The sequence below is a fragment of the Eretmochelys imbricata genome, chromosome 1 (assembly GCF_965152235.1).
Source record: "Eretmochelys imbricata isolate rEreImb1 chromosome 1, rEreImb1.hap1, whole genome shotgun sequence".
Lineage (NCBI taxonomy): Eukaryota > Metazoa > Chordata > Testudines > Cheloniidae > Eretmochelys > Eretmochelys imbricata.
Genome location: NC_135572.1, coordinates 276,706,356 through 276,733,671, shown reverse-complemented (window position 1 = coordinate 276,733,671; position 27,316 = coordinate 276,706,356). Strand labels below are relative to the sequence as shown.

The 27,316-nt window shown below is 41.1% G+C and overlaps 1 protein-coding gene across 6 annotated transcripts; it reads right to left on the bottom strand.

Moving 5' to 3' along the window:
• Nucleotides 1-819: 819 nt before the first annotated feature.
• Nucleotides 820-27,083, bottom strand: USP44 (ubiquitin specific peptidase 44). 6 transcript variants are annotated; one of them, XM_077832027.1, is made up of 7 exons: nt 26,955-27,021; nt 24,242-24,292; nt 19,795-21,310; nt 6,381-6,579; nt 5,420-5,528; nt 3,958-4,163; nt 820-3,480 (listed from the first exon to the last, which is right to left on the bottom strand). In XM_077832027.1, the coding sequence occupies exons 3-7, from the start codon at nt 21,226-21,228 to the stop codon at nt 3,278-3,280; spliced, it is 2,151 nt and encodes a 716-aa protein (XP_077688153.1). In that variant the 5' UTR covers nt 21,229-21,310; nt 24,242-24,292; nt 26,955-27,021; the 3' UTR covers nt 820-3,277. The 6 variants fall into 6 exon arrangements, with proteins under 6 accessions (XP_077688153.1, XP_077688160.1, XP_077688145.1 ...); XM_077832034.1 differs by lacking the exon at nt 26,955-27,021 and adding an exon at nt 26,028-26,169; XM_077832019.1 differs by lacking the exon at nt 24,242-24,292 and having other exon boundaries at nt 26,955-27,083.
• Nucleotides 27,084-27,316: the final 233 nt, after the last annotated feature.

Here is a 27,316-nt window from a genome sequence, read left to right as displayed (position 1 = left end):
CTGTGTGGAACCCCTCTCCTATCCTATATCACTAGCTCTGGTTTTTCTCTCTTGCCTTTTAGGGTGGGTTTTCTTGGTTGGTGTTTTCTTTTGAAGCTGTTATCAGCACTTTGGGATAGGGGAGGGGAAGCCTGACACATAATTGGGGAAGAAATGCAAAGGAAAATCCCTAAAGAGGCCTGAGTTTTCCTTTTGGAAGGGAGAGTTGGAAAGAATGAAAATCACTTGGTTACCCACTAATGAACCTGAAGGGCTGAGGTGGACTGGGGCCTTAATCCTGGAGAATTTTGAGCCCCAATAGCTGGAGAAGACTAACCTGCACAGACTGAAGTCTCTCTATTAGGGGCTCATTTGTGTAGACTCCAGTGAGGCTTTTCTTCTGGCAAAATATTGAGAACAGTTGTGGCAGAGTTCCCTTTAAGGTTGTTTTAAAAATAGAGCAAGCAAAAAAGCTAAGAGCCCTTTGGCCTACTCTGTCCTCATTTTATGGGGGTGTGGAGCACAGAGGGGAGGTTGACCGGTGGTTGGTTCTATTGGTGGCACAGAGGCCTGAGACTGTGGCTCCCCTTCCATAAAAAGGGGAGAAGAGATTCTTGCTTGCTGGGATCCCCCCCAAAATAACCCTAAAACCTATGAAGCACTAAACTGCCATTCTGTTTGCACCATAACAGGCAGAGAACCTGGTGTATAGGTAGATAGCCACAGGTCTTGACCATTCCCCAACTCTAAACTGCCTCTCAGAGGAAATATTTAAAAGCCCAGCGCTCTCAAATACAGGGGAGAGCTCAACACCCCAAGACAAGAGAACCAAAGACTCCATGACACAATCAATTTTATGTGGAAGATGCTCAATTACTACAATGGTAGATAGCAATATAAAACTCTTACATTAAAAGCATCAGCTGTATCCCCTAAAAAATCAGTGTAAAACTTGTAAGCAGTTAACTGTTTCCAGAGAGGGGACTACAGAATGAAAAAATATGAAATATTGCACCAAGGTCTAATCTATAGATTCATACTCAAGATATTCTAATAAAGAGTAACACTCTACATGTTTTGTATAGTTTTCCAACATAAAGAACTATTTTATAATAGCAACATGTTATATCAATCAAGGAGATAAGGAACTAACCCTAGTAAAAAATGTTAGTCCACACAGTGTTTTATTGAGGTATAATTTTCCAAGAACTGAGGTAATTTGCATAGGTTTTTATGGGAAAAAAAAAACACTTCACACCAACTTAAACTAATCGTTACAATTTTGGCATTACCTACAATTGGTGGGGAAATATTCAGTTGTTTAGGCAATGAGGCAGAGGTGAATTCTCTGTTAATACTAGTTTAGAAATAAAGGAGCAGTAAGTATGGCAGGTGTGGCTCCCACAACACATCCAAATTTAAATAGGCTCCAGTTGTGTTTTATGCAATGTGTTTTGCTCAACTAACTATGGTGCTTTATTCATGTGTGCTAGAGATTACTGAAGGAATGCTACCTTTCTAAGGAACTAGGCTCACATTTTCCAGTTTGGCAAGAGAAATCTTTTTGGTAGCTAAGGAATTTCCCCAAGAGTAGCAACCCAATTAACACTTTAGGTTTAGCATCACAGTTGTAAAAAGGTGCATGTAAAATAAGTAACCTTCATGTTTTATCTCCTAGTCCTCATTTGTGCTCTATTACATTTTTCTATCACTAATGCACTGACATGTAACTAAGCACATATGCTATTGTTTTCCTCTGGACATTTCACAAATAAAACACTATAATCTTTTTTTCCTTTCTGTATAGCTCCATAGGCACCACTGGGGAAAAACAGTGACTACAGATGGGAGTCACAAAGGCACTTGGCTGTTGCAATGCCTAGCATTACAGTGCCTAACAGTTAGATACCTAGAAAACCATAACATGGATCCTCAAAAGCCAGCATGGTAGGTGCTGCCCAGATGGGTGTATACTAAGCCCTGCTCCTCTTAGAGATAGGCACTGCTTTGCAATCCACAAAGGGGAACCTGCTGCCTGGAGGCAGCTGACTTAGGAACCTAAGAAACTTTTTGAGGGAAATGAGTTAGGTGCCTGCCTCACTCCACACAAAATGGTTGCTGCTGGGGGTAGCTACCTTAAAGTTTTAGGTGGTTAGAGTATTTGTCTGGGATGTGAGCAACCCAAGTTCAATTCCCCACTCTCTGCCAATATTTATCCTCATTGGATGGATCACCCAATGAGAATGGGAATGAGTCTGTAGACCAGGGGTTTGGGCACTGAGTTGGGAGACTGTTGGTCCAGTCCAGTCCCTCTGCTCCAATCATTCTTTCCTTATTTACACCTAGTGGAACAATAACAGGAGGGAGCAGCTCCATCCCATAATTCCACAGCTCAGTGGTTAGAAGTCACCTGGAAGATAGAAAACTCTCTGTTCACATCCCTTCTCCTCTTCAGGCAGAATGGAGAACTGAGCCTGGGTCTCTCACATCTCACAAGTGCTCTAAGCCCAGGTTACAAGTTATAAGGTGGGCACTACTACCTGTCTCCTCCCTCCCCCCCATTTTTGAATCTGGTAAGTGGCCTCTGACTATGCAATTTAAGCAGCCAACTGCCTCTCATTCTTAGTTTGTGAATTGCTCTAGGGCTTAGGCAGCAGATGGACACACCCATGTGCACGTTCAGAGGCTGAAACATGGGCATCTTCAGCGTTCAGTAGCAGTTTTGTAGATCTGAGCCTAGCTTATCCATCACTTGAAGGACATTCAGGAAAAAAAATCCCTACCCCAATGAAGAAAAGTTTATTACTTGACATTTAATAGAGGCTTTCTTTGTTAGTGCACCTTCATATTCTGTGAAGAATAAGACTGATTCCCAGAGACAGTAAGAATCAATAGATGCTATAAAATTATACTATAAAAACGTACACATGTAGAAAGTTAACAAAAATTATACAGACATCAGCTGTCCATCGAGAGTATTTTTTTCTAAACCAAATCAGATTATCAAAATATAAAAACAGTGCTGAAAAACAGCCTGAGGTAAGAGTTAAAAATTCAAAGGGAAATTTTTTTTAAAAAAAGTTGTAAAGCAATTCTAGGTACTTTGAAAGTTACCTACCATCCATATAAATTTATACTAACACTTAAGAGTGCTTACTTTAGCTAATACAAAAGTGTATAAACAATGTACATTGATTCACAAGTAAAAAAATACAATTTGTACTTGCATTTTCTCTTTAAAAATACGCATAAAAGTTGACAAGTCAACTTTTACTGTACACAGTAAATTGGCTTTGGATTAGCTGCTACTGTTTTCACTTGAACAGTCAACAAATTCAGTACACTGCTGGTTTTCAGATGGTGAGCTAGGAAATGATATTCTACAGTGTTTGTTTGCCTGAGTAACTCGCTGGCTGTAAAACAAGATGTAGGCTTGAGCCTTGCATACTTCTTCCATAGTGCACATGTTGAGTATGGAATCATTGCAGTGTGCCCAGAATCCTAGAATGAAGTAAGTAACAGACCATTGTAAAATAACCAAAATATTTATATAAGATACTTGTACTTTACAGGTGACACGTGTCTGCTACCATTTGTTAAAAACACAAAAATTCACTAATTTTATCTTTTCATTTTGGGTGAAGAATAAGCACTTAGTTTTACAGAGAAACAATTGTCTATCACATACTTTATAAGAAATGTTTCTGCTGTATACACCACCTGATTATATTTGTCTAATCTTCATGAAAAAAATTCTCTCATAAGTTGAAACAATTAGCTTTAATTTTATTGACCACCTATATCATTATAATTCTTTTGGTACTGGTAGGTCTGGTTAGTAAAATCTTGATCCATTTTATTTTAAGAAAGTAAGGATCCTGTTGTGGCTACATTGATTCAACTAAGGAACCAGAAGTGTAGCTTCTGAAAAAAAACAAAACAAAAAAACCGTTTCTGATTTAAATTGCTTGTCCATACCTCCTTCTGAATTATAGCAGTAGGCAGTGTAGTGCCCTGAACCAAATCCTTTCCCATGATGCATAATCACAGCAGACAAGTCATAGATAAAGCAATCAGGTAAGAGGGACTTCAGGGACTCCCGGCAGCAATAAGGCTCCATATTTAATATCTGATCAAAGCTAACATGTACTCCAATCTTCTCACGATGATTGCGTCCTGACCACCTGGAAAAATTTTAAAGAAAATGTGAATATTATTCAGTTAATTTGTGTTTTCTGAAGGCAGTTTAATAGATAATTTCAGTGAGTCTATGCACATATAAATTCTGCATAGATAGAATTCTGAGCTACTAAACCATCTCACCTGCTAGTGCTTTTGTACTAAATGTATATGCTAATTTATATCCCTCAAAAGCTCCCCCTTAACTAATCTCCTCTTTCACTACCCCTTCATTTCAACATTCATAGGGAAAAATCCTTCACATACGGCTTTTCACCTACACTATCTGCTGCTCTCAGCCTCCAAACTATTCCTCCTCACATTTGCCTGCTCTCCCGTGCTGACTAGTCACCCAAGCTGAAAGACAGTGCGTATAATTATCAAAAAATATTTAAAATCACAAGAATGATGCAGAAGCTGCAGAGACTTATTACAGATTTGACTCTGTACATTAAAAGTGAAAACAGATCACCCCAGAGGCTGGTTCACACTTTCATTTCTCTCCTCATTCAGGAGTCACTCTGTCCCCCTGGCTGGACTAAGACAACATACAGATGCAATCTCTTCTCCCTGGCTGCTCATGTTAGCACACTTTACCAGATTTAGATAAGGGTTTTTAAAGAATGTCAGTGAAGCTGCAGGTTATACAATCACCCTGGTGGGTTGCATGCAAACCTTAGACTGTGCATTAGTGAATAACGCTATCATCTATTTTAAATAAAGTTTGTTGCTATGATCTCTCAACGTTTAGTAAAGTCACATGGTACCAGTTTCAGTCCACAACTCAAAACAATGAACTGTAGGTTTTTGTTTTCTCAAGATATCAGAGATACTTCATGTGACAGATACCTTTCTGTGTACAGTGTACAGAAAGGTATCCACAAAAGTCTCTTTTTCAAATAGAGAAAATTGATTCTGTTGTCTCAAACTGGTTAAGTGTTCAAGATTCAGGATAGGTTTTTAATTCTCCTGACTTTTTATTATTGGGAAGTAGCAGGAATAAAAATCTCACTTCTCTGCCTGTGATACGCATTCTAACTATTTTATTTACCAAGAAGAAATGGGTTTCCAGAAATTTTTCTTCCTTATACTATTGAGTTTAAGGGCATTCTCAAGGAAGATAATTTAGAGGGATTTCTCAAAAACTGATTTAGTTAACGCACTGAATGAGCCCAGAGGATTGGTGACTACGGGAACAAGGAGGAATATACTATTCAAAGAGAGTTTGCAACATTTCTAACTTGCTTATAGCACTGCTTACCTGAACCGTTTAAGGTGTAGTCTCAGCACTTGAGGTAGTCGACACACCATAAGCTGTTTCTGGGCTTCTGTAAGTATAACTGGTTTGGAAGAAAATTTCCTGCGTTTTGCTGTGACCAAACACACACAATGAAATAAGTGCTAAATTTAAAAAACCTACCACTAACAAAAAAAAAAACCTCTTGAATACAGCTTCGAAAATTCGTTGTCAAATATCCTTATGTTTCATTTTAAGATTTATTGATCCCATGGTTTAGAGTATTTAGATAATGTAACAAAGGCTACTGAATATATTAATATAGCAACAGATTTCAGAGTAGCAGTCGTGTTAGTCTGTATTCGCAAAAAGAAAAGGAGTACTTGTGGCACCTTAGAGACTCAAATAAACTTCTTAGTCTCTAAGGTGCCACAAGTACTCCTTTTCTTTTTATTAATATATCGTCAGTTTAATAAGAGCTTTTTGGAATCCATTTGGCAAGGATTATTTTATGCTTATTGGGCATGCAAAATGCCTCTTTTTTGGTACACATCTGGATTATTCAACTGAATGTTGGAAAATATATACAGCAGTTCAGCTATTTTCATCAGGACCAAGTGCAGACAGTCTGTTAATTTAATAGTGTCAGACTTATTTCAACAGGTTTCTTTCATCTCTTCTTGGAGACCACCTTCTAATGAAAAACAACAGTAGTTGGCCTGAAGACCTAATCTGAGCTCTTAAACCCACTTTCAAGCCTACTTTTGATGCACTGAATCAGAAGAGTGATTTTTCTATACTATTTCCTTTCACAATTAAACAGTCTTATGTAAAAGTCTTATGTTTACTTATATGACAGATGCTTTTAAAATCTGTCTTGCTTTCTTTTTAACTGCTGTTTTCCTTTTCTTATGCTTTTAATGCCTATATTAATTTATATTTTATGTGGAGAACATATGCATGAGTACATACTGCCTTTACTCACTGTTGCACTGATCACACGCATATATCTTTCCTTCTAAAGCTTCCGTCTCTGTAAACTTGGCCAACATTTCTGTCAGCAGGCATGGATACTGAGAAGCCATCTCCTTCCCATTGCAATGATACCTCTCAGGAAATTCCAGCGACAGATCCCAGAAGGATTCTATAGTATTTGATTTATTGTCACACGCAAGACATGTAACCTGTTAAGCAAAATATTAAGTTAGTTTCTAACATCCAAAAACCTGCTTCTCTACACGTGTCCCTTAATGTAGCTCTGAGAACAGTATGTGAATTCGGATCACAGATGCAAATGTATACAGTAGAAGAAATATTTTAACTAGAAAGAAAAAAATTATCTGTTAGCTTATTTTCGCTGAAGCAGCATGTCCACCACTGTATTAGACTAAGGTGTTTGATATCTTTCTCTTCTGTGAACTAGAAGTAGTTTCAAAATGATCTGTCTGGGATTGCTCAAGAGAAGGAAGAACAGTCCCTGAGATTTCTTTCTAGAACAAATACTTACAAAGCAATAACTAACATGATTTATATAGTAATATATAGTTTTATTGAAAGGAAAATATTAGGTTTTTTTAAATCACATTCTTCTTATTTTGGAAGTCTTGCAGGGAAGGCCTGAATTGGTAGACATGCTTCTTCAATTTAACAGGTAAAAAAATTTTTTTTCTTTCAGTAAGTACAGCCACCTGTCACACTAAAGGAAAAAGGACAGCCACTAAAATAGATTAGCAATAATAAAAATATGGTAAACTGAAATAAGAATTTGCCTGGAAAAATGGAAGATAAGGCATCAAGGAAAATATAATTCACTTGAAAGATATTTAATGGAAAGGAAGGTTCCTAAAAAGCTGTAGAATTTTTTTAAAGAACTAGAATATTATAACAGACAAATTTCAGATACACTTGCAATACAGTCAGAAAAGCCTATGCCAAGGTCAGCTGCATTTGGAGAGGTACTACATCATGCAGCATCAGAGTCCTTCTCTATAATCCTTCCATACGCAGTATATGCAAGTGGATTCCCTGTGGACCAGCTGGAGGATCTGGGCCTGAAGCAGTAGCAAGACTGCATGTGGAATATAACAGATATAATTCAGCGACACTAACACCAAAAAAAGGCCACCGAATAGGTTTGTTTCACACCCTCAATAAAGGCCAAAAAGGCACATTTGGAAATAAATCTTCCACATTTTCGAGTTTTACCAAGAGGTATCTGTACCTCTTGGTTTTCCACATGGTTAAAGTACAAGTAACCCACTTACAGGAATATTTACACTTAATATGTAAGAGCCTTCCAAATAATCAGACTAATAAACACCTGGGAAAAAACCTCTCAATATTTATAAATATTCAGAAATTACTAACTATGTCAGCTCTAAACCTGTCATCATTTTGGGGAGGCCAAATATTTTGGAGAAATCAATGGAGTAGATCCTGATTGTTAGGTGGACCCAGATGGATAGCTTCGACACAACTTCCAGTACAGGACACAACCCTATTGTGATATAATGGTTAACGTCTTCCCCAAATTATGGAGCTTATGGAATTCAAACATAATCTGTTCTGTAAATGTATATTTACAGACTCAAAACATAATATTTTGCTCCAGTGACATGCAATTTACATGTTGCCACCTTGAGTTCTTATAACAGATACATTTATTTAAAAAAATTCCACACACTTGAAAACATATTGATGTCTGTAACTGGAAGTATAACTAAAAGCCAAAACAGTGGTTGATTGGTTCAATTATTTATTATCCACATAAATACATTCTTCCTATTTGGTTATTTCCATAAGCTATAGCTAACATGAAAATATGGTGAAAAACGTCAGTCACAGAAACAACGGAGGGAGTTGAATATTTATTATATCAACAAGATATCAGACATAAATGCTCAAACAGCACTCTGTGCTGCAGTTCTAGAAATCTCAGGCTGTGTCATACTACATCACCGACTTTCAGAAATGTGGAAATTCAGCCCATGTCCCCAAAAGCTCCTTTTTTTCATGACAGCTCAGCTCACAATCTTTCCCAATGTGCTCTACTAGTATTTGACCCTTAAAACAACCATTTGCAGCCCTACAGGGGTCATTTCGCCTCTAATGCAGGTTGCAATTCCCACTCTTCCTCTCTTGTGTTGTTTTTGTCTTGCTATCTTCATCTCAGAAGACAACACAGCCTCATCGTGTATGAAAAAGGGCAAATATTAAAATTAATTTTTCAAAATAAGTCTTCCAGCAGAATTCTATAGGACAGGGGTGGGCAAACTTTTTGGCCCGAGGGCCACACTGGGGTTGCAAAACGGTATGGAGGGCTGGGTAGGGAAAGCTGTGACTCGACAAACAGCCTGGCCCCGGCCCTCTCCCTGCCCCCCTCAGAACTCCCGACGCATCCAAACCCCCGCTCCTTGTCTCCTCCCAGGACCCCCTGCCCCTAACCGCCCACCCCCGGGACCCTACCCCCATCCAACCCCCCCTGCTCCCTGTCCCGACTGCCCCAACCCCTTTCCACACCCCCACAGGACCCCCGACACATCCAACCCCCACCCCTTGTCTTCCTGGGACCCCCATCCCTGTCCCCCCAGGACCCCACCCCCATCTAACCCCCCTGCTCCCTGTCTCCTGACCATCCTCCCCGAACCTCCACCCCATCCAACTGCCCCTGACTACCCTCCGGGACCTCCTGCCCCTTATCCAACCCCCCCTACTCCCGCCCCCTTACTGTGCCGCTCTGCAGCAGGACAAGCTTATTGGAAAGCCTGGGTGGGTGTAAGAAGAGGGGGGACAGGGGACAGCCTCCCCAGCTGGGAGCTCATCAGCTGGGAAGGTCGGTACCGTGGGCCAGACATGGCCCGGGGCCATAATTTGCCCACCTCTGTTATAGGAGATAATTTGTTCACAATTGAACCGTCACAACTTCACCACCACTGCATGCTACTAAACGTAAACAAAACAAACAAAACCCTGAGAAAGGTTAGTCAAAAGGTATCAGTAGTAGCGATCACTACTGTGTTGGGGACCATTTTTCTTCAGTACCTCCTTTCACAGAGTTCAGCATAAGCTTAATCTTCGCTGCAGTGCTGCATTTTTTCAAAAATTTTTTTTTTTAGGGAAAATGGGTTTTAAAATACTAAACCAAAAATGCCTATTAAAGGGCACTATAACTTGAAACTCTGCCATTCATCCTGAAATCAGCTATTTCATGAGTGGCATTCTTTAGAGCAAATACAAAACATGTACTAGTATCCAGTAATAAGTGGCTGATCTACGTGTTAGCCAGCTCACGTACGTGTATTTGATTTTTTTTTTAGTGCATAGTGTAGAGCATAGAAGGTTGCCAACAGCTTTAATTTCCAAAAAATACCGATAACCGTTTTGTTCTAAGAAAAGAAAATTTTCTTTTCTTTGTGGAGAGGAAATTTACATTTTAAGTTACTCTGGTTGGAGCTCATTCAGCTATACACTTCATAAATGCCAAAGTCTGGCAATGTCTAAAGCAGCATTTCTCAAATGCAGCCACCAAGGGATTTTTCTGCAACCACGACAGCCTCCTGGGCAGATGGGGGAGGGGGCAAAGCAGCAGTCCCTCCCTACAGCGCCAAGGGGCTCTGGGGAGGCAATCTTCAGCACTCCCACCCCCACCACCCATGGGACTCTAGGGGCAGACTTCAGCCACCCTCCCCTGGTTGAGCCAGAGGCTACAGTGGTGGGCTTCAGCCTCCCTTCCACCCCCACAGGGATCCAGCTCTGGGTTTCAGCCTAGTGCAGCAGGGCTGGCCTTGCCAGGCACTGTGGTCAAGAGACAAGGAGCAGGGTGAGTTGAGCCTGGAGTGCAAGGCTACGGAAGGGAGCAATGGGGGTGGGAGAAGCAGCAGGGCCCAGTAGGGTGATGGCGAGCCTGGGAGGATGATGGAGGGCCAGGGGAGTCAGTAGGGACTGGGGGCACCAAAATACAACTGTACATTATTTTTATTATTGAGTCTGCAAAAAAATCCCTACGTAAATGAATTACAATGCTTTGGACACGTATATGTGCATATTTATTTGTTTTTCTTAAAGTTGATAAAGTATTTTAGGAAAATTTGTCAGAGTGACCATAAGCAAGAGTTGGTGGCCGCACCCTGAGGTGACCAAAAATTTTGTTGTTAGAACCCCTGGTCTAAGGCCATAAACTATCAGTAATTCAGAATTAAAAAGGAATCAGAGTCTAGGCCTGGCCAAAGTTTAGGTGATTATTTTTGTCTTTGAGCATAATTACAGCATATAGACTAATAAACTTCTGCTGTACAAACAGGTGTTTGTTGGATTAAATGCTTATTTAATTGATGTATTACTTGAAGAATTTACTGAAAATGAATGCACAAGATAGAGTTGTGGGCTCTGGATGAGATGCACAAATAAGAATAAGAATGCAAGCAATTGTGTCAAGTTCTGAAGTTTTAAATTCAGCATGTTTTCCTGTCCGTCTGTGCCCAGTGTTTAAGTTGTTCTGCAGAGGACAATGAGTCCCATACTGTTGTTCTAGTACCAGTCCTGACCCAGCAGAAGCACAGCTCAACTGAAGCAACCTGGATGCGTTTTATCCCCCCTCTTGCTAGGAAGCAGCAGAGGTACAGGTTTTTCTGTGAGTTTCTGTGTAGAAACCTTTCTATTCAAGGTTGTATGTAAACAGTTCTTCATTCCACAGGCTCTTCATATAAACAATTGACTGAATCTGATCTGTGCAGGATGGCTCCTGCACTGACGCAGAGCCCCACTGACTTCAATAGGACACCACATAAGCATAAGGGTCCACTTATACAATACCCACCTGCTGAAGTGAAGAAACAGACTGACAGAGCCAGAAGAGTACCCAAAAGTCACCTACTACAGGACAGGCCTAACAAAGAAAATAACAGAACGCCACTAGCCATCACCTTCAGCCCCCAACTAAAACCTCTCCAGTGCATCATCAAGGATCTACAACCTATCCTGAAGGACAACCCATCACTCTCACAGATCTTGGGAGACAGGCCAGTCCTTGCTTACAGACAGCCCCCCAACCTGAAGCAAATACTCACCAGCAACAACACACCACACAACAGAACCACTAACGCAGGAACCTACCCTTGGAACAAAGCCTGTTGCCAACTATGTCCACATATCTACTCAGGGGACACTATCATAGGGCCTAATCACATCAGCCACACTATCAGAGGCTCGTTCACCTGCACATCTACCAATGTGATATATGCCATCATGTGCCAGCAATGCCCCTCTGCCATGTACATTGGTCAAACTGGACAGTCTCTACATAAAAGAATAAGTTTCAGAGTAACAGCCGTGTTAGTCTGTATTTGCAAAAAGAAATGGAGTACTTGTGGCACCTTAGAGACTAACCAATTTATTTGAGCATGAGCTTTCGTGAGCTACAGCTCACTTCATCAGATGCATACTGTGGAAACTGCAGCAGACTTTATATATACACAGAGAATATGAAACAATACCTCCTCCCACCCCACTGTCCTGAGGAGGTATTGTTTCATATTCTCTGTGTATATATAAAGTCTGCTGCAGTTTCCACAGTATGCATCTGATGAAGTGAGCTGTAGCTCACGAAAGCTCATGCTCAAATAAATTGGTTAGTCTCTAAGGTGCCACAAGTACTCCATTTCTTTTTGCATAAAAGAATAAATGGACACAAATCAGACGTCAAGAATTATAACATTCATAAACCAGTTGGAGAACACTTCAATCTCTCTGGTCACGCGATTACAGACATGAAAGTTGCAATTCTTCAACAAAACAACTGCAAAAACAGACTCCAACGAGAGATTGCTGAATTGGAATTAATTTGCAAACTGGGTACAATTAACTTAGGCTTGAATAAAGACTGGGAGTGGATGGGTCATAACACAAAGTAAAACTATTTCCCCATGTTTATTCCCCACCACCACCTCCCACTGTTCCTCAGACGTTCTTGTCAACTGCTGGAAATGGCCCACCTTGATTATCACTACAAAAGGGTTCCCCCCTCCCCGGTAACAGCTCACCTTAAGTGATCACTCTGGTTACAGTGTGTATGGTAACACCCATTGTTTCATGTTCTCTATGTATATAAATCTCCACACTGTATTTTCCACTGAATGCATCCGATGAAGTGAGCTGTAGTTCACAACAGCTTGTGCTCAAATAAATTTGTTAGTCTCTAAGGTGCCACAAGTACTCCTTTTCTTTTTACGGATACAGACTAACATGGCTGCTACTCTGAAACCTGTCATTATACAGATCAGTTTGTAGGATCAGAGCCTTGACTGTGGAGTTAATATAGCCCCACCATATACCCATGACATTCATTTTTTTTCTGCTGTGTAGGTTTCATATGTGTGAATATATGGCACAAATGCACAGCTAGTGAGTTTTTCAGAAGCATGTAGTTTACTGAAGAGTATATAATTAAGTCAGAGAGACAAGGTGGGTGAGGTAATAATATCTTTTATTGGACCAACTTCTACTGGAGCTCACACAGCTCTTCAGGTCTGGAAAACTAACCCAAAGTGTCACTTGTAAATACAAAATGCGAACAGGTTGTTTAGCATAAGTAGTTAACACATATTTCAAGGGACCATTCAAGGTGAAATGGCCCCTTAACACACCCCACACACTCCTGGGGGAAGACAGGGGAGGGGGGGTGAAAACGGCTGTTGGTGGGTTACAGATTGTTGCAATAAGCCATAAATCCAGTGTCTATTCAGTCCATGATATTTAATGTCTAACAAAGTTATCAATTTAAGCTCCCAGGCTCGTCTTTTCAGCTCTGTGTAAGCTCGAAAGCTTGTCTCTCACCAACAGAAGTTAGTCCAATAAAAGATACTACCTTGTCTCTCTCACATCCTGGGACCAACAGAATTATATGCAATGTTGTTGTAACTAAGTTAATCACTGTGGGGGAGTTTAAAAACTGAAGAAATAGAGTAAGATCTGACAAGTATATTTACCTCTTTCTGATATAGATCAGCAGTATATCTGCGTATTTTGAGAGAAACAGTACAATTTTATAATGTATGTGATGAGTATGCATGATAGCAAAGGGGATGAGATTTTACTCCAGGTAAGGGTTTGGTTAGTGGCAGGACTGTGTCATGTTTTATTGCACTATTAAGAGTTTTGACTTTTAAAACATAAAACTAGAATATAGTAAGGAAAAATAAACAAAGTTGTATTGTAGGAAATGTTTGTTACAGTTTTGTTTACATTAATTTACATACATGGATAGCCGATAGCAGACTGATAAGTGAGATTACAGTTTAGTGAATGTCAGGCAAAGTGAGCATGTGAGAATGTTTCCCTGTTACCCAGTCTGGGAGTTCCTGTTGCACCAGCTCCACCCTGAACATTCAATCATATCTTGAAAATTACGTACAATTAGTTATGTATGAATGGCTAGGGAAAAAAAAGCCACTCAACTACATATGAGGAGATAAAGGCCTGTCTGCAGAGATGACATCTCGAGTGGCAACTGAATCAAAGGCTGCTTGCTATGTCTGAGGAATTTGCTTGTGGAAAGCAGACAATTGGCCTTGCAATCCTTTTCCACGTAAGTGAATTTTAATGTGTAGAATGTACTCACATGAGATTGCCAGATTCAGCCACTAGATTCAAGAAGGATAGGGCAGCCCCTTAGAGAAGCAGCATGGTGGTTACAGACTTATTCTGACAGGCAGCCACCTCAAGAATACCATTAAATCTAGCTATGGTAGAGGAAAGCAAGCTGCTAGCACACTGCTGTGGGAAAAGTTGATTGCAGGATCAAAGATCCATTTTCCCCTGCTCTGTGCAACAGATGAGAAGAAGGGCAGAGCTTGATGGTGGATGTCCTGGACTCCTTCACAGCAACATGGTCGCTCCTCTTCTTTACTTTCATTGTTGGGTTTAATGCTATGAGAGCACACAGGTGACTGTGCAAACTTTAAATATATTAAATAAAAATAAGAGTAATCTTTGATAGGACTACAACATTTTGTCTGGGGGTAATGGGAGGAAGAAAAGAGGAACAGATTGACTGCCAGAGATCAGTCAGTGTACAGAATCCTGCCGTGTCGCTGCCCAGGCTGTACATGTTCAGTTCATTCAGAACTTGGCTGCAGGGATCTCACACCTGCATCTTTCACACACTAAATTCACTTTTTTTAAAAAAAAAGATTGCAAGGTGGATTGTCGTCTGCTTCCCCAGCTGCATGCTGCTAGCAAACAAGCAAACTCCACAGAAATAGCAAACAGCAGTGATTCAATTACTATTTATAGATTAAGATAAATGTCACCTAATGGAGAAATGCACCTACCTGGAAAACTGACAGGAGATTTTTTGAGAATTGGTAGACACCCCCTCCCCTAAATCAAATCTCAGAGACTAACACCAAGACGTAGAAATTAATGTGTGGAGTGGTACAGGCTAATATATTATGAGCATAAACACTCTTGCTGTCTATCTCAAGTCCTGCTATTTTGTGAAATGACAAATCCAGTCCAGGCTATCATAAAACCCTGGTTTCCACAGGCAAGACTGTATGCTAGCCATCCTCCCTCCCGCCCTCCTGCAAAGTTCTCCCCTTAAATTCATAGCAAAGTACTTAAAACATTTCAACATTGTTCACTCTGCTTGTATGTTATACTCCTTTCATGTCTATTTAGACTGTAAACTCTTTGGGGACACAGACTGTTTACTACTCTCTATTTGTACAGCACCTAACAATGGAGCCCCATTCATGGTTGGTCCTTAGGCACTACCATAATAAACATGAACAACTAAACTGAATGGTCTCATTTTTAAAAATTAATTTCCATACGGAGACCTCTAAAGATCTAATTCCTGCTGGTACCGTATTTGGTAAGTGAAACACTGATATATCAGAAACAAAGTAAGAGTAGCTAAAACTAGTTTTTCATTAAATTCTAAAATAACTGTTTTTAATCAATGATAAATATTGGTAAATTTGGCTTAAGAAAAAAAGGCACTCAGTTACAATTTTATTTTAAGAGGAGCCAAAGGACCCACATCTTCCTCTTGTTGTACGAGGATGTCAAATGAAAAGCTTCGCATAAGGCCTCTGCAAGTCAAATGCAGTAGAATGTTCACAAAATGGCCTCTTTTAAGGTTCTGATATTTCTCATTTGGAGCAGGTTTATATATAGTTATTTTCCATGTAGTTAAAAAAGTGCTTATTACAAATATTCTTAAACTTGCTGTATTTCTCCGATTTCACTTTCAGTTATCAAATCAGATTTCACAATTCAGAATTACTTTTAGAAGTATTAGGTAAGACTTAACATTTGTTTAACTGTTTTGTAACATGTGCCAGTTCACCCAGTCATACTTAGTGACATTCATTTTCTTGTGGGAAGTGGTCACATGTCCTTTAAAGGTGATTTGCAAATGGTGGGGAAAAAATAGGTTTGTGCCCTTTTATGCTTATAGGGAGGCCTGAAAAAGTTTCAGCATGGCTTTTTTTCTGCTTGTTTCTTACATTAGAAATTAAAGTCCCACCTAGACTGGGAGACCACCATCATTGGTAAATTGATGAAATGTAACAAGAATCACGAATGAAAGCTGAGCAATTAAGAGGGTAAGGGATTTTTAATTAGACTTAACATTTTATTAATAGCAATGGAGTTTCAATTATTGATTTTGGATAAGAGATCACTTTGAGAGAGAGTCAAATACACCTCTCCACACATTCCTTCCAGTTAAGATGACAGAATTCACAAACCTGTTCTGACACTATCAAAAGGTTCTCTAGTGTGGAAGACTACTTTTGAAATTTGATTTATAATTATGTTTCAGAATTGAAACCCCAATTCAGATGACAGTTTCAGTTCACATATCTTAGAGCTATTGTTTCAGTTGGTTTTACACACAATATATCAATTTGCTTTTGACCCTTTCACACCAGAAGAGTAGGTGTTTTTGTTTTTTCTAAAAGGAAAGCTTAGATTCTGCCACCAAATTCTGTGGTTGCAGAACAGCAGAAGACGAAGGGTTCTCACAATTAGTCCCTTTCCTTGGAGGACACCACCGTCAGCTCCAGAAACTTGGTTTCATCTGGGATGGAACTGGAGGATACTTGTACTGAAGGTTTCATGTGGAAGAGGAACAGGGATCAGTGAGTCCACTCAAATCTAAGGATGCCTCCAAGCCCAAGGATGCTAGGGCTAGTTCATGTCATACCACCACACAATATACAATCTTTCTCCTTGAAGATGGATCAACTCTGTTATATCCACAGTCCCCTTATTACTAGGGGCTTTCTACACCATGCCCTCTATAGCAACCGCTAGTTTATGGTCAACAACTCACTTTATATCTTTGCAGTACACCAAGACCAATATATTTTAGAATTTCTTTTACTGTAAAAGTGACAAGCTGCTTTGAAAGCTCCCAGAACTCGTTACTTAAATGTTAAAATCCCCGAAAAGTGGTCTATCCCACCTCTCCTCAGCTATCAAATATTAAACATTTAATTAAATATAGGCTTCAAGAAAGAAAGTGGTGAAGCTAAAAGTTGACTTTCAAGCAGCACAGAATTTGTTACATTTCCTAGAAATTAGGAAGTCTAAATTAGTTGACAGCTGAGCAATCTCAGCTGCCAGGCATGTTCTGTTGCTACTAAATTCAACAAAATCACTACAGAACACAAAGCTACATGCTAAGTGCTAAGGCTGATGTAACCTCACACTTCAGGAGCAGAAGCCTAATAGTAACTGGCTATTTATCATGGTACACTAGCTTTCCTGTAAAGTCCTTTGTTTTGTTCCACTTTGGTTTGTTTTTTTAAATGGCTGACAGCTAGGTAGCACAATGAGTTAGTGTAACAGGTTTTGAACCCAGATGTTCGAAATAAAACACCAAAATAAGTGAAAGTTTGAGAGTTTTTTGGTTGAGATTTGGCAAGATATACAAACACAAAAGGTGAGGAATACTCATTTTCTGAATTACTTTGTACATGCTTATCTCTAGTACTGTGTGTGATGCTTTGTTACCACTCTTTCTTCATGTACTATGTTCTCAGCCTCAACTGTTCATAAATCCAGATATGCCAACTCTGTCAGGCACTTGTCTAACTGAGGACACATGGAATCTTAATAAGTGGGAAATAATATGGAGGAGATGTGTTAGAAGTAGAAACCCAAAGTCCACGTACACTTTTATAAACAAACATGTTTGCCAACCGTATATTTTGTATAGGGTGAATTGTTCAGACTTCAATCAAAGGTACATAAAAACAAGCTATTTTGTAGTGATGCTCAAAGAAGTAAAGGATTCCACCATTCTCAAGTTTTCTCTTGAGCCCCATTTAGTTTTTCTCCCTCTGGACAAAGGGGTAAAAACTACATCATTGTGATGGGATTTTTCATCCTATGTACCTCCTGTTCAGTAAAGATTTTGCTATTCCCTTCCCCAAATGCAGGAGGCTATGAATGTTCTCTTGCCACTGGCCTCCTTTATATAGGAAAAGGCAGTAGTGGTACTGTTTAAGGTTTTGCTGCTGTCTACCCTCTGCAGAGCTCTGAAAATTATACCACCTGCAAGGAGGTTTGTAATCCAAAGTAAGCCTCAACCTTGCAAGTAAAAATGATTATACATTGAACATGTTTTCCTGTAACAGATCTAATGCCAGGTCTTCAGTTTTTGTATTAGTACTGCATTAGTATTTCTATTTTGTTTAAGGGTATGATTTTTTTTAAACCCGATGTTTTACCAGCGCAACCCTGATATAAAGATGCCATATAATGGTGTAGCTTATTTACCTTCACTTATGGGAATTAAGCTATACCGGTACAAGCACTTACACACATATATAACTATGCTCACACTGTTGGGGGAGGGAGGGGTGTGTGTGGAGGAAGGGACTATATATAAATCAGCATCCCCTCCTGTGTGTAGAATCCATACTTGCAATCACTTCTGTATTACAGAGTTTCCAGATCAAGTTCAACCCACTTCTTATAACATGACAAATTATCCAAGTTGGCACCTGTCATATGAACACAGGAATTGTCATACCTGACCAGACCACGAGCTTATCTAGTCTAGTATCCTTTCTCCACCTGTGGTCAACCAGACACTGCATAGTGAAGTGTAAAACCTCTATAGTAGAAAGTTATGAACCAATATGCCCATCAGAGAAGTTTCTTACCAAATCTACCAGTTAGTGGCTGACCTATGTTCTTACATATGAGTTACATATTCCATATCCCTAAAGTAACTAGATGGTAAGTGTTTAAGATTTAAAAAGAGGATTAAACTCCTTGCTTTAATAATATGTTGTAGGAGTGGGTTATACAATTTAATATGATGTAAAAGTATTTCAACCTGTCATTGAAGTTTACTTTTTAGTTTTTAATGAGGCAATTCCTTTCACTGAGAGGGTAATTAGGAGTTCTCAAATTATCTTCTTTATACACCTCTACCCCAATATAACACAACTCGATATAACACGGGTTTGCATACAATGCATTAAAGCTCCGACACGCTGCTCTGAGCAGCATGCTAAGGGTGCCGGGCCGGGGCTGAGGGGTTGGATAAGGGGCAGAGGGTCTTGAGGGCAGTGAGGGGCTCCCCGCTAGGGTCTAGTATGCAGGAGCTATGGGGGGGCACTTTTGGGGCCCTGCAGTCCCAGAGTAGCCAGGAGGATTAGCGGGGGGCTGGGAGCAGCCTGCTCCGCTTCGATCGCCCTGGCCCCAACCGTGTTGCTCGGGGGAGGGGACTTGGAGGGACACTCACCAGCAGCAGCGGAAGCGGAGCAGCCTGGCCCCAGCCCTCTCCACGCCGCCAGCTCCCAGCTGCGGCGCTCCACTTCCCCCCACAAGTGAGTACAGGGGGGCATCCTTTCCCCAACCTCCCTGCACTCACCGGCAGCAGGAAGCAGAGTGTCGAGGCTGGGAGCTGGCAGAGTGGAGCGGGCTGAGGTCACGTTACTCTGCTTCCCGCCACTGCCGGTGAGTGCCTGTCAGGGGGCGAGGTGGGTGGATAGGGGTCTGAACAGTCAGGGGACAAGGGAGTTGGGTTAGGGGGTGGGGTCCTGAGGGTGATTAGGGACAGGGTCTCTGGAGGGGGCGGTCAGGGAACAAGGAACAGGGAGGGAGGGAGGGGCGGCAAAGCAAATTCGATATAATGTTGTCTCTCCTATAAAGCGGTGAGATTTTTTGTCTTCCGAGGACCACATTATATAGGTTAGAGGTGTACTATCATTTTATAAACTGCTATTATGTCCCTTTCTATTCATCATCTCAACTAAGTAGTCCTACTCTTTTCCCCTCAACTCTTTAATGCCTTAAATGTGTACTGTACATCACTGACTAATCTCCTTTCAGTGATTTGTTAATATTAAGAGGTTTTATTAAATCATCAGACATACCTGACTTAAAAGCTGTCCATGAAAAATGGTATTGACCACATTCAGAACCTGTTTGATAAGTTTCCTTTGAGAAGTGGGGATGAGAGCTGGGTATCTGGTCCCAGTTGTCTCCAGTTCCTGCTGTACTTTATCCAAAAGTTCACAGAGGAATTCCTGAGCATCTTGTTGGGCATAACCTCGGAAGGCTGGGATTAGTCTCCACACAGAATGGAGCATGGCAAAAGGAGACACCAATGCCCACTTGCCAGACCACATAACTTGGAACAGAGTATGTAGCTCATGACACAGAGAAATGTGCTTTGAGCTTGGCTCCCTGGGCTGAATAAGCTCCATATTTCTACTTTTTGATGCCCCTCCACTTAGTCCGGATGATAAACTGGGTCGTCTCATGGAAGATGATCCTTTTACCTTCATTTGGTTCTCATTCACACAAAATGCAGAACCAGTAATTGGAGGGTGCTTAGAAGAGAATCTTGTCTTTTCAGTGGCTGCTGTTGCCAGCAACTCTTGAGTTTGGTTCAGATCAAGCTTTAAAAAACATTCCCGAAAAATAAGCAAATGACTCAGTACTTGCAGAATAGAGTTCATATAGCATGTATTTCCCAAGTTTCTCAGTCCTGTTACACCAGGAGTCACTGTAGGCCTTCGCTTAATTGGAGAATCACCAATTTTTTTCAATCTTACTTCATCTGAGGTAGAAGTTACTTTCAGCTCTGCAGGAGAGGACAAATTTTGTGGTAATTTTTGTAAACAGGGTGATACTTTTGAGGATATTTTATTTTGATTTTGTAAACGAGAACTCTTCCTTGGAGGCATTTTTTCCATCTCTACTTTTAACTGACGCTTTCGCTCTTGTCTTCTTTTCCTAGCTTTGTCCCTTCTTTCCTCTGCCTCCTCCTGGCGCCTCTCTTCTTCCAAAATCCTTTTCTCACTAGGTGTTAGCTCAAACCATGATCTGAACACTTTGCCTATTAACGCACGCCTTCTGTGCCACAGAGCCGTGAACATGCGGTCTTCATTTCGAAGCAAGGCTTGGGCACCATTGTGTGAAAGGTAAGAGTCATCACTTGTACCCATAGATCGCAAAGTCCTGCCACTACGGGTAGTGCAGTCATAGTTTTGACTCTTGATTGCACTTAATGTACTTCGCAATAGTTTTAAGTCACCAGTTGCATTATCATTAAGAACATAGTCATCACAAAGGTAACAGAAAACGTACAGCTCATTCACTTCCAATGCCACTGGATGACTACTTTCCTGAAAGTGCTTTAGTGCATGCTCTTCAATGTATCTTCCACACGCAACATGTGAACAGCTAAGGCATGCCCAGACAGATTCGGTAGTATTGCAGTCCACGCAATGCCATTTTTGAGGGTTCAGGATGGAATGGTCTTGGGCAAGCCGCAGTCGCCCTATGTGCTTACACTTATCCATTATTAATACTGAAATACTGGAGAAATACTAGAGAAACACATTATCCAAACTATTTTCTGTCCATGATATTCTGACCTGAAAACTAAAGGAGGAAAAAAAAAAAAAAGTTCAGCTTCACATATAGTGCAAGTCAAAAGTAAGTTAATACATCCTTGGAAATAAAACTACTTGGTTTATTTTAAAAGCGTACTGATGTACTATTCTGCAATCAGAGTCACAATCAACAACTTTGTTACCAGTTTTAGGAGAAAAGTCCATGACTGAATGGGCATGAAGACTGAACATCCAGGCTGAGGCATGTTGATAACATAACATGTTAACATATTTTTGTTAAACCAGTGTAACTCTGTATGAACACCTGGCAAATACTGGTTTAGTTTACATTAGTAAATTTACAGGTGCAAGCTAAACTGATATTTACAGATGGGGAACTGAGACAGAGACTTGCCCAAGGTCACACAGGATGCTTGTTGCAGAGCAGGAGATTGTATCCAGGTCTCCAGCTAGTGTCATCACCACTGACCATCCTGTCTCTCAGGACTTAGTGACTTATGATCAGAAACAGTTCTTTGTATTTAACGCAAACGTTCAGTTCACCTTAATTCCTCATGAGATAACTAATGAAAAATGGTACAAGATAACCCATTAACCTCAGTAATTAGATAGTAAAAATTGAAAGTCAGTATTCACATTTTGGTAACAAGTATAATTCTGAGATAAATTTTCATTTTAATTTCCATAAGTGCTAAGAGTCAATACTATCTATGTATAGGGAAGTTAAATATCCCCAAGACTAAGATATTTCATGGGCAATTATTTAAAAAAAAAAAAAGATAGCTAACCCCACTCTTCCTCTGCTCCCTCCAGTCTGAAAGGCATGATTTACCAAGTGTGTTGCGCTTATTTTATGTCAATATTGTATAATAAAGTTCAACTAATGGCACACAACACTACCGCCACTCAGTTATACTCTTACACTATGTTGGCAATCATTCATATGCAACATTGCAACTGAACGATTTCCAGTAAATTTAGTTTTTGTTTTACAGAGCTTCTACCTAAAGAGCTTTTACACAGAACTACAACACATAGCAGCTTAGTTTTCTTTGGTTTAATTATAAAATTACTGTAGTATTGACCAAAGAAGAGGATTTTGCCACAGGGCAGTTAGGTAACTAAATATAACCGTAACAGTTGCTGTCTGTTCTCATTACTTAACATGCCTGCTTGGCAATCAGGTTACTTATATTTAGATGTAAGTAAACTTATTGATAACACCTACAATATAAAGTCTAAATATCTAAAGAAAACTCTTTTGAAGAAATTTTTTTATTATGTTTTTCAAACCAAAGAATTTAATCCTTAAAGCTATAAACACCATCAGAGATGCACCACTATTCTTTTCTATGGGGTGCACACCTGATGCAATGGGAAATGTGTATGAAAATATGAGGGATTTTAAAAATAAGCTGCATACTGATGAAATACTTATGTTATTTCTTTTATGAAGTTATAGGAGGTCAAATATTAATAATACTTAAAGAAAATACCTACTTAAGGATATTGCAAGAATTAGTTACTATACATACTTTGAAAATAAGTACTACATACAGGTCCTTTTACAGACTACTGAACGCTGTATGTCCATGCATGCACCCACACTCCTCCTTCCCAAAGCTCCACAAGCCAGCAGGGAGTGTTCCCATTGGCTAGAGGAAGAACACTTAAGCTCAGACTTCCCTATGTCTGGTCTGAGAATGACACTCAGCTGGGCAGCCAGACACCACAGCCCCTAAATCTCTTATCAATGAGAAGGAACTGATGGGAATTGGGGACTCCTTGATGTGGGTCAGATCAATGAGGGGTTGCTGATTTTGGTTAGGATACAGTATTTTGGTTAGACAACAATGCTTAAATGGGGAAGTGATTTTGTCTTCTCTTTAATATTAGAGTTGGCTGGGAAGTCTGACAATGACATTTTCCTTTGAAAAGCGAAATGGTCCATGGGAACAACACTGATTTCAAAGAATATGTCACTGGAAATTCATCTGGTTTCTGCTAGCTCACCTACCTGCTGGAAAGCCAGGATAGAGACTAGAGAGGAATAGAGTTGTTCAGATTATTATTACAGCTGTTATAAATGTAACTACCAAGCCTCTGGACACCTGAACAGTCACTAAAAATACTTTATATAACTAGAGCTTAAGCTTGCCACTCCTACCCAGACCTCAACTGAGCAAGATACTTCAGTATGTGCTTAACTTTAAGCTCATGAATAGTCTTCAATGGGACTATTCATGCTTAAAGTTAAGCACATGCTGAATTGAGGGCACAAGTAGTTACACTGATTTCAGAGGGACTGCTTGGGTAACCAAGGCCTGTGTGATCAAGCCTTTAATATGTAGAGTAATAGAATGGGACTATGAAAGCTTAAGGTGACATTGCTTTAAAATTGCCATATGGGGCATAAAGACAAACAGGAGCCAAGAGTACACTTTTCTACAGCATTGAGGGAACTCAGAACTAAAAAACAAAAGTGTTAGTGCACTGAGTGGATCTGTTTATAAGGAAAGACTTGAAGTGTTGTATAGTAAGTATAGCTTGGCATTAAGCAAGCTTTTTTTCTTTTTTTTTAAACAAATACTTGTATAAGATTTAAATTATTTAAGATAACACATGGGATGAAATCAAGAATGGGAAGACAGTATCAGGAGCCACTTCCTTATAATTGTATCTATTAGACTGTAGAATAGTCTTAAGTAGAAACAAACAATGGAAGTCACATAACTTAAGACACTTATGTCAAGGGTGGGCAAAACACTAAGTCAAAGTACCTAAGGGAAAAATCTCGAACTGGAAAGATGGATTAGGAAGACTAATAGAATCACAGAAGAGACCTCTGATAGAGCCTGCAGCTCTCTTCTCTAGCAGCTGGAGTGGAGAGGATGAAGCAGCCTACTTGTGCCATTAAACTTTACAAGTTTAAATTCCCTAAAACTAAGTTATTTAGTACCTCTTTATGGTTAGTGTCTTGCCCTGCTGTCCTCCCTCACCACTCAGTTCTCTGTGCATGGAGGAAAAAGAAACGTTAATGAATTGACCAGCACTTCAGAGACCAATTATCCCTTTTGCCATCAGCACTTAGAACTGAGCAGAAAGGATGAGCAAAGTAACAGAGGAGATAATGGCAACACAGTAAGCCAACCAAAAAGCGTTTAGCTAAAATTTCGTGGGAGAATTCAACTCTACAGAAAATTCTCTTCCCTGAGTTTCACTGGCAGAAAAGTGAGTGTATCAAGGACTCAGATTTTCTTCCCTAATAAAAGTTCAGAAGTATTGCCTTTAACATTGATAAAAATAAAGTTTTGCATTATAGAACAATTTCTATTTAAATGTTATTTAGTCCTATTACTAGGAGAGATGAAAAGGTTTGTAATTAAAGGGACAGTCAAATTTGGTCTAAAATTTACATTTTGTTACAAATTGTCTTTTTAAGGCCAAAAAACTCTTTGTTTTGTTTTTTAAACTTGAATTTAAAAGACTGAGTAAACACTTCCCCGCAGTCACTAAAATCTGAACCTGGTAGCACTAACATAGTGAAAGTGAAACCAACAACTGACTCCATTGATTTATTTTGTCTAAGCCAAGTGAAATGCAAGAGTAAAATACTGACATTAGATTTTAAAATATCAGTTTTAATAATCTGTTACTGAGCACACAAGGAAGTGAACTGTATGTATTTTTTAAGTGTCCCTTTAACACTTTGGGTCCTAAACTGATTGACATAATTCACTGAACTGGTTTCCACTTTATCCAAATCCAGAAAACATGCACAAGCATAACTTTTTGCAGAACCTAAACCTTAATTTTGTTATGCTAGTAAATCATACAGAAAATAGTAACATTTAAAAAAACTATTCGAAGCATCTCCCCATAGACATCGAAGTAACCTATTACACTGGTTAGGGTGTCCCTATATCCTAGTTATTCTGCACCCAGTCAGATCTGGATTTAGCAATTAGTCATTAATCCTTAAGGTTTTTTGCCTCTAGGAAGTTTGTACTGTTTTCCAGAAGTGATGCAACTGAATAAACTCTAGTGTAGTTCTCTATTGTGTCAGCGACACTGGAACTGCCAGACATTACAGACATATGGGCAAAAGGTGCCTACTTATCGCAAATAGTTGTAAAATTACTTCAGTTACAGCGACTTTATGGTGAAAAGTGTTTAAATCAGAACAAGAACCTGTTTTTATTCCAATCTTACAGAAGGGGGAAGTGCCTCTAATCAGTTTGGATACACTTCACAGCAAATAGGAACAGATGTACAAACTTGACTGTTCCAATGATAAATTAAAAGCAGCAATTATACATGTGATTATTCTTCTAAATACCTCAATGTTTCTACAGAGCCTAGTCCCAGTCCTGATGGGGGCTTTGGGTGCTACCATAATAAAGAAAATTCAATCAGACCAAATTAGTGTACACAATACTTGAGGCAAGAGCAGCAGTATTTCACTGACTGTTCTTTTGTCATATCAAAAAAGTGACCTTGTTCCTCTCAGTGAGGTAAGTAATGAAGAAACCTTTTTGAAACATAGTGATTGTTAATTTGGTTGTTCAGACTGAACATAAAGAAAACGTTAGGATTCACCAGAAACAACAGATTTGCTTTGTGAACCCTTTTATGCCAGTGTATTGTTTCTTGCTTATTTGCATTTAACTGCAGTTCCTAGCTGACTCATTAGCAAATTTACTAGCTCACAATATTCTTGGAGGGTCCCTCCCCCACAAAGGTACCTTCTGAAAATCTCTCAAATGAGACTCAGCATCCAGGGCCTCAGCAAAGGGGTTTCCAGCCCCCAACTATGTCAGTGACTCAGGCATAACAAAAGAATTCAAGTGTGAGGCCTGAAGGTTGCACTTGGCTGCTTGCTCCACAAAGCTCCCCTTCACACGAATGCATTATCCCCAGAAACGCGAAGGCTTGGAGACAAGCTCGCTAACTGAAGTGACCTTCTACACGAGCGCAGTGCATCTTTCCTTGGGGAAAACGAAGGACTATTTTAGAGAGACCGGCAGCGCGTCGGCCTCACCTTTACGGCTACCATGAACCTGACTTTTCAGCCATCACAAAAACCTGCGCCAAACCCCACACTCCGCCTGCCTCCGCGGCAACGAGCTGGCTTCCCGGGGAGCAGCCCTGGCAGAGCGCAGCGCCGAGACGCAGAGGTCCTGAGGGTTGTTTGACTGACAAGCCCTTGGCCGCGTCCCGGGAGGCTCCCGAGGCCAGAGCGCTCCGGGCAGCAGCAGCATCCTTCCCCCCCAGCGCGGGGCGGCAGCGCACGGGAGGGGAGCGGATCCCCCGGGACCTCCCCCGGCACCGCGTTTATCCCGAGCCTACAATGGCCGGGGCGGGGGGCGTGGACAGAGCCACGGTCGCCGCCGCGAGAAACGGCTCCCAGCCCAGCCAGGCGGCGCGGGGCTCCCCCCCCCCATGGGGCTGGCGGCGCAGGGAGACGCTCGCTCCCCGCTGTCCCTCCAGAAGCGCCAAATCCGGGCCAGCTCCTCGTCCCCGGCGCGGCGTCTCCCCCCCGCCACGCCACGCGGGACGGGTGTCCCGGGGCCGGCTCTCACCACCCACCTGGGCTGGGAGCCCGGCCCTGCCGCCCGCTTACATCCCGCCAGGGGAAGCTCAGCCGCGCCGAGCCCCGCGCCCGAGCTCACCGCCAGCCGCCGCCATCTTGTGCGCCCGCCTGCGCGGCCTCCCGCGGCAGCTGGACAACGTCAGCGCCGCTGGGAGCCCGGCCCCAGTCCCGCCGGGCCTCTCCCCGCGCCTGCCCGGGCCGGGCGACGGGCTCCGCCTGCCCCGCGGCGCCCAATGGGAGCCGGCTCAGCGAGCGCCCCCCGCCGTGGGGCGGGGCATTGGGGGCAGGCCCAGGGGGATCGTTCAGCCCGTTGCCTTGGGCTGCCTGTGTCTCCTCGTCCGCGCGCGCGCGCGCGTGTCAGTCTGTCTGTGTATGGGTCTGTCTGTGAGTCTGTGCGTGGGTGGGTCTCTGTCTGGGGAAGGGGGGTGTCTGCGTCTGCCG

Excerpts from the sequence above, each read along its gene's own strand:
- USP44 (XM_077832019.1), bottom strand. The coding sequence starts at position 21,228 with ATGGATAAGTGTAAGCACATAGGGCGACTGCGGCTTGCCCAAGACCAT. Across the intron at positions 5,529-6,380 it reads TGCGTGTGATCAGTGCAACA|CAAAACGCAGGAAATTTTCT; the intron begins GTGAGTAAAGGC and ends GTTTGGTCACAG. Across the intron at positions 4,164-5,419 it reads CTACACCTTAAACGGTTCAG|GTGGTCAGGACGCAATCATC; the intron begins GTAAGCAGTGCT and ends AAATTTTTCCAG.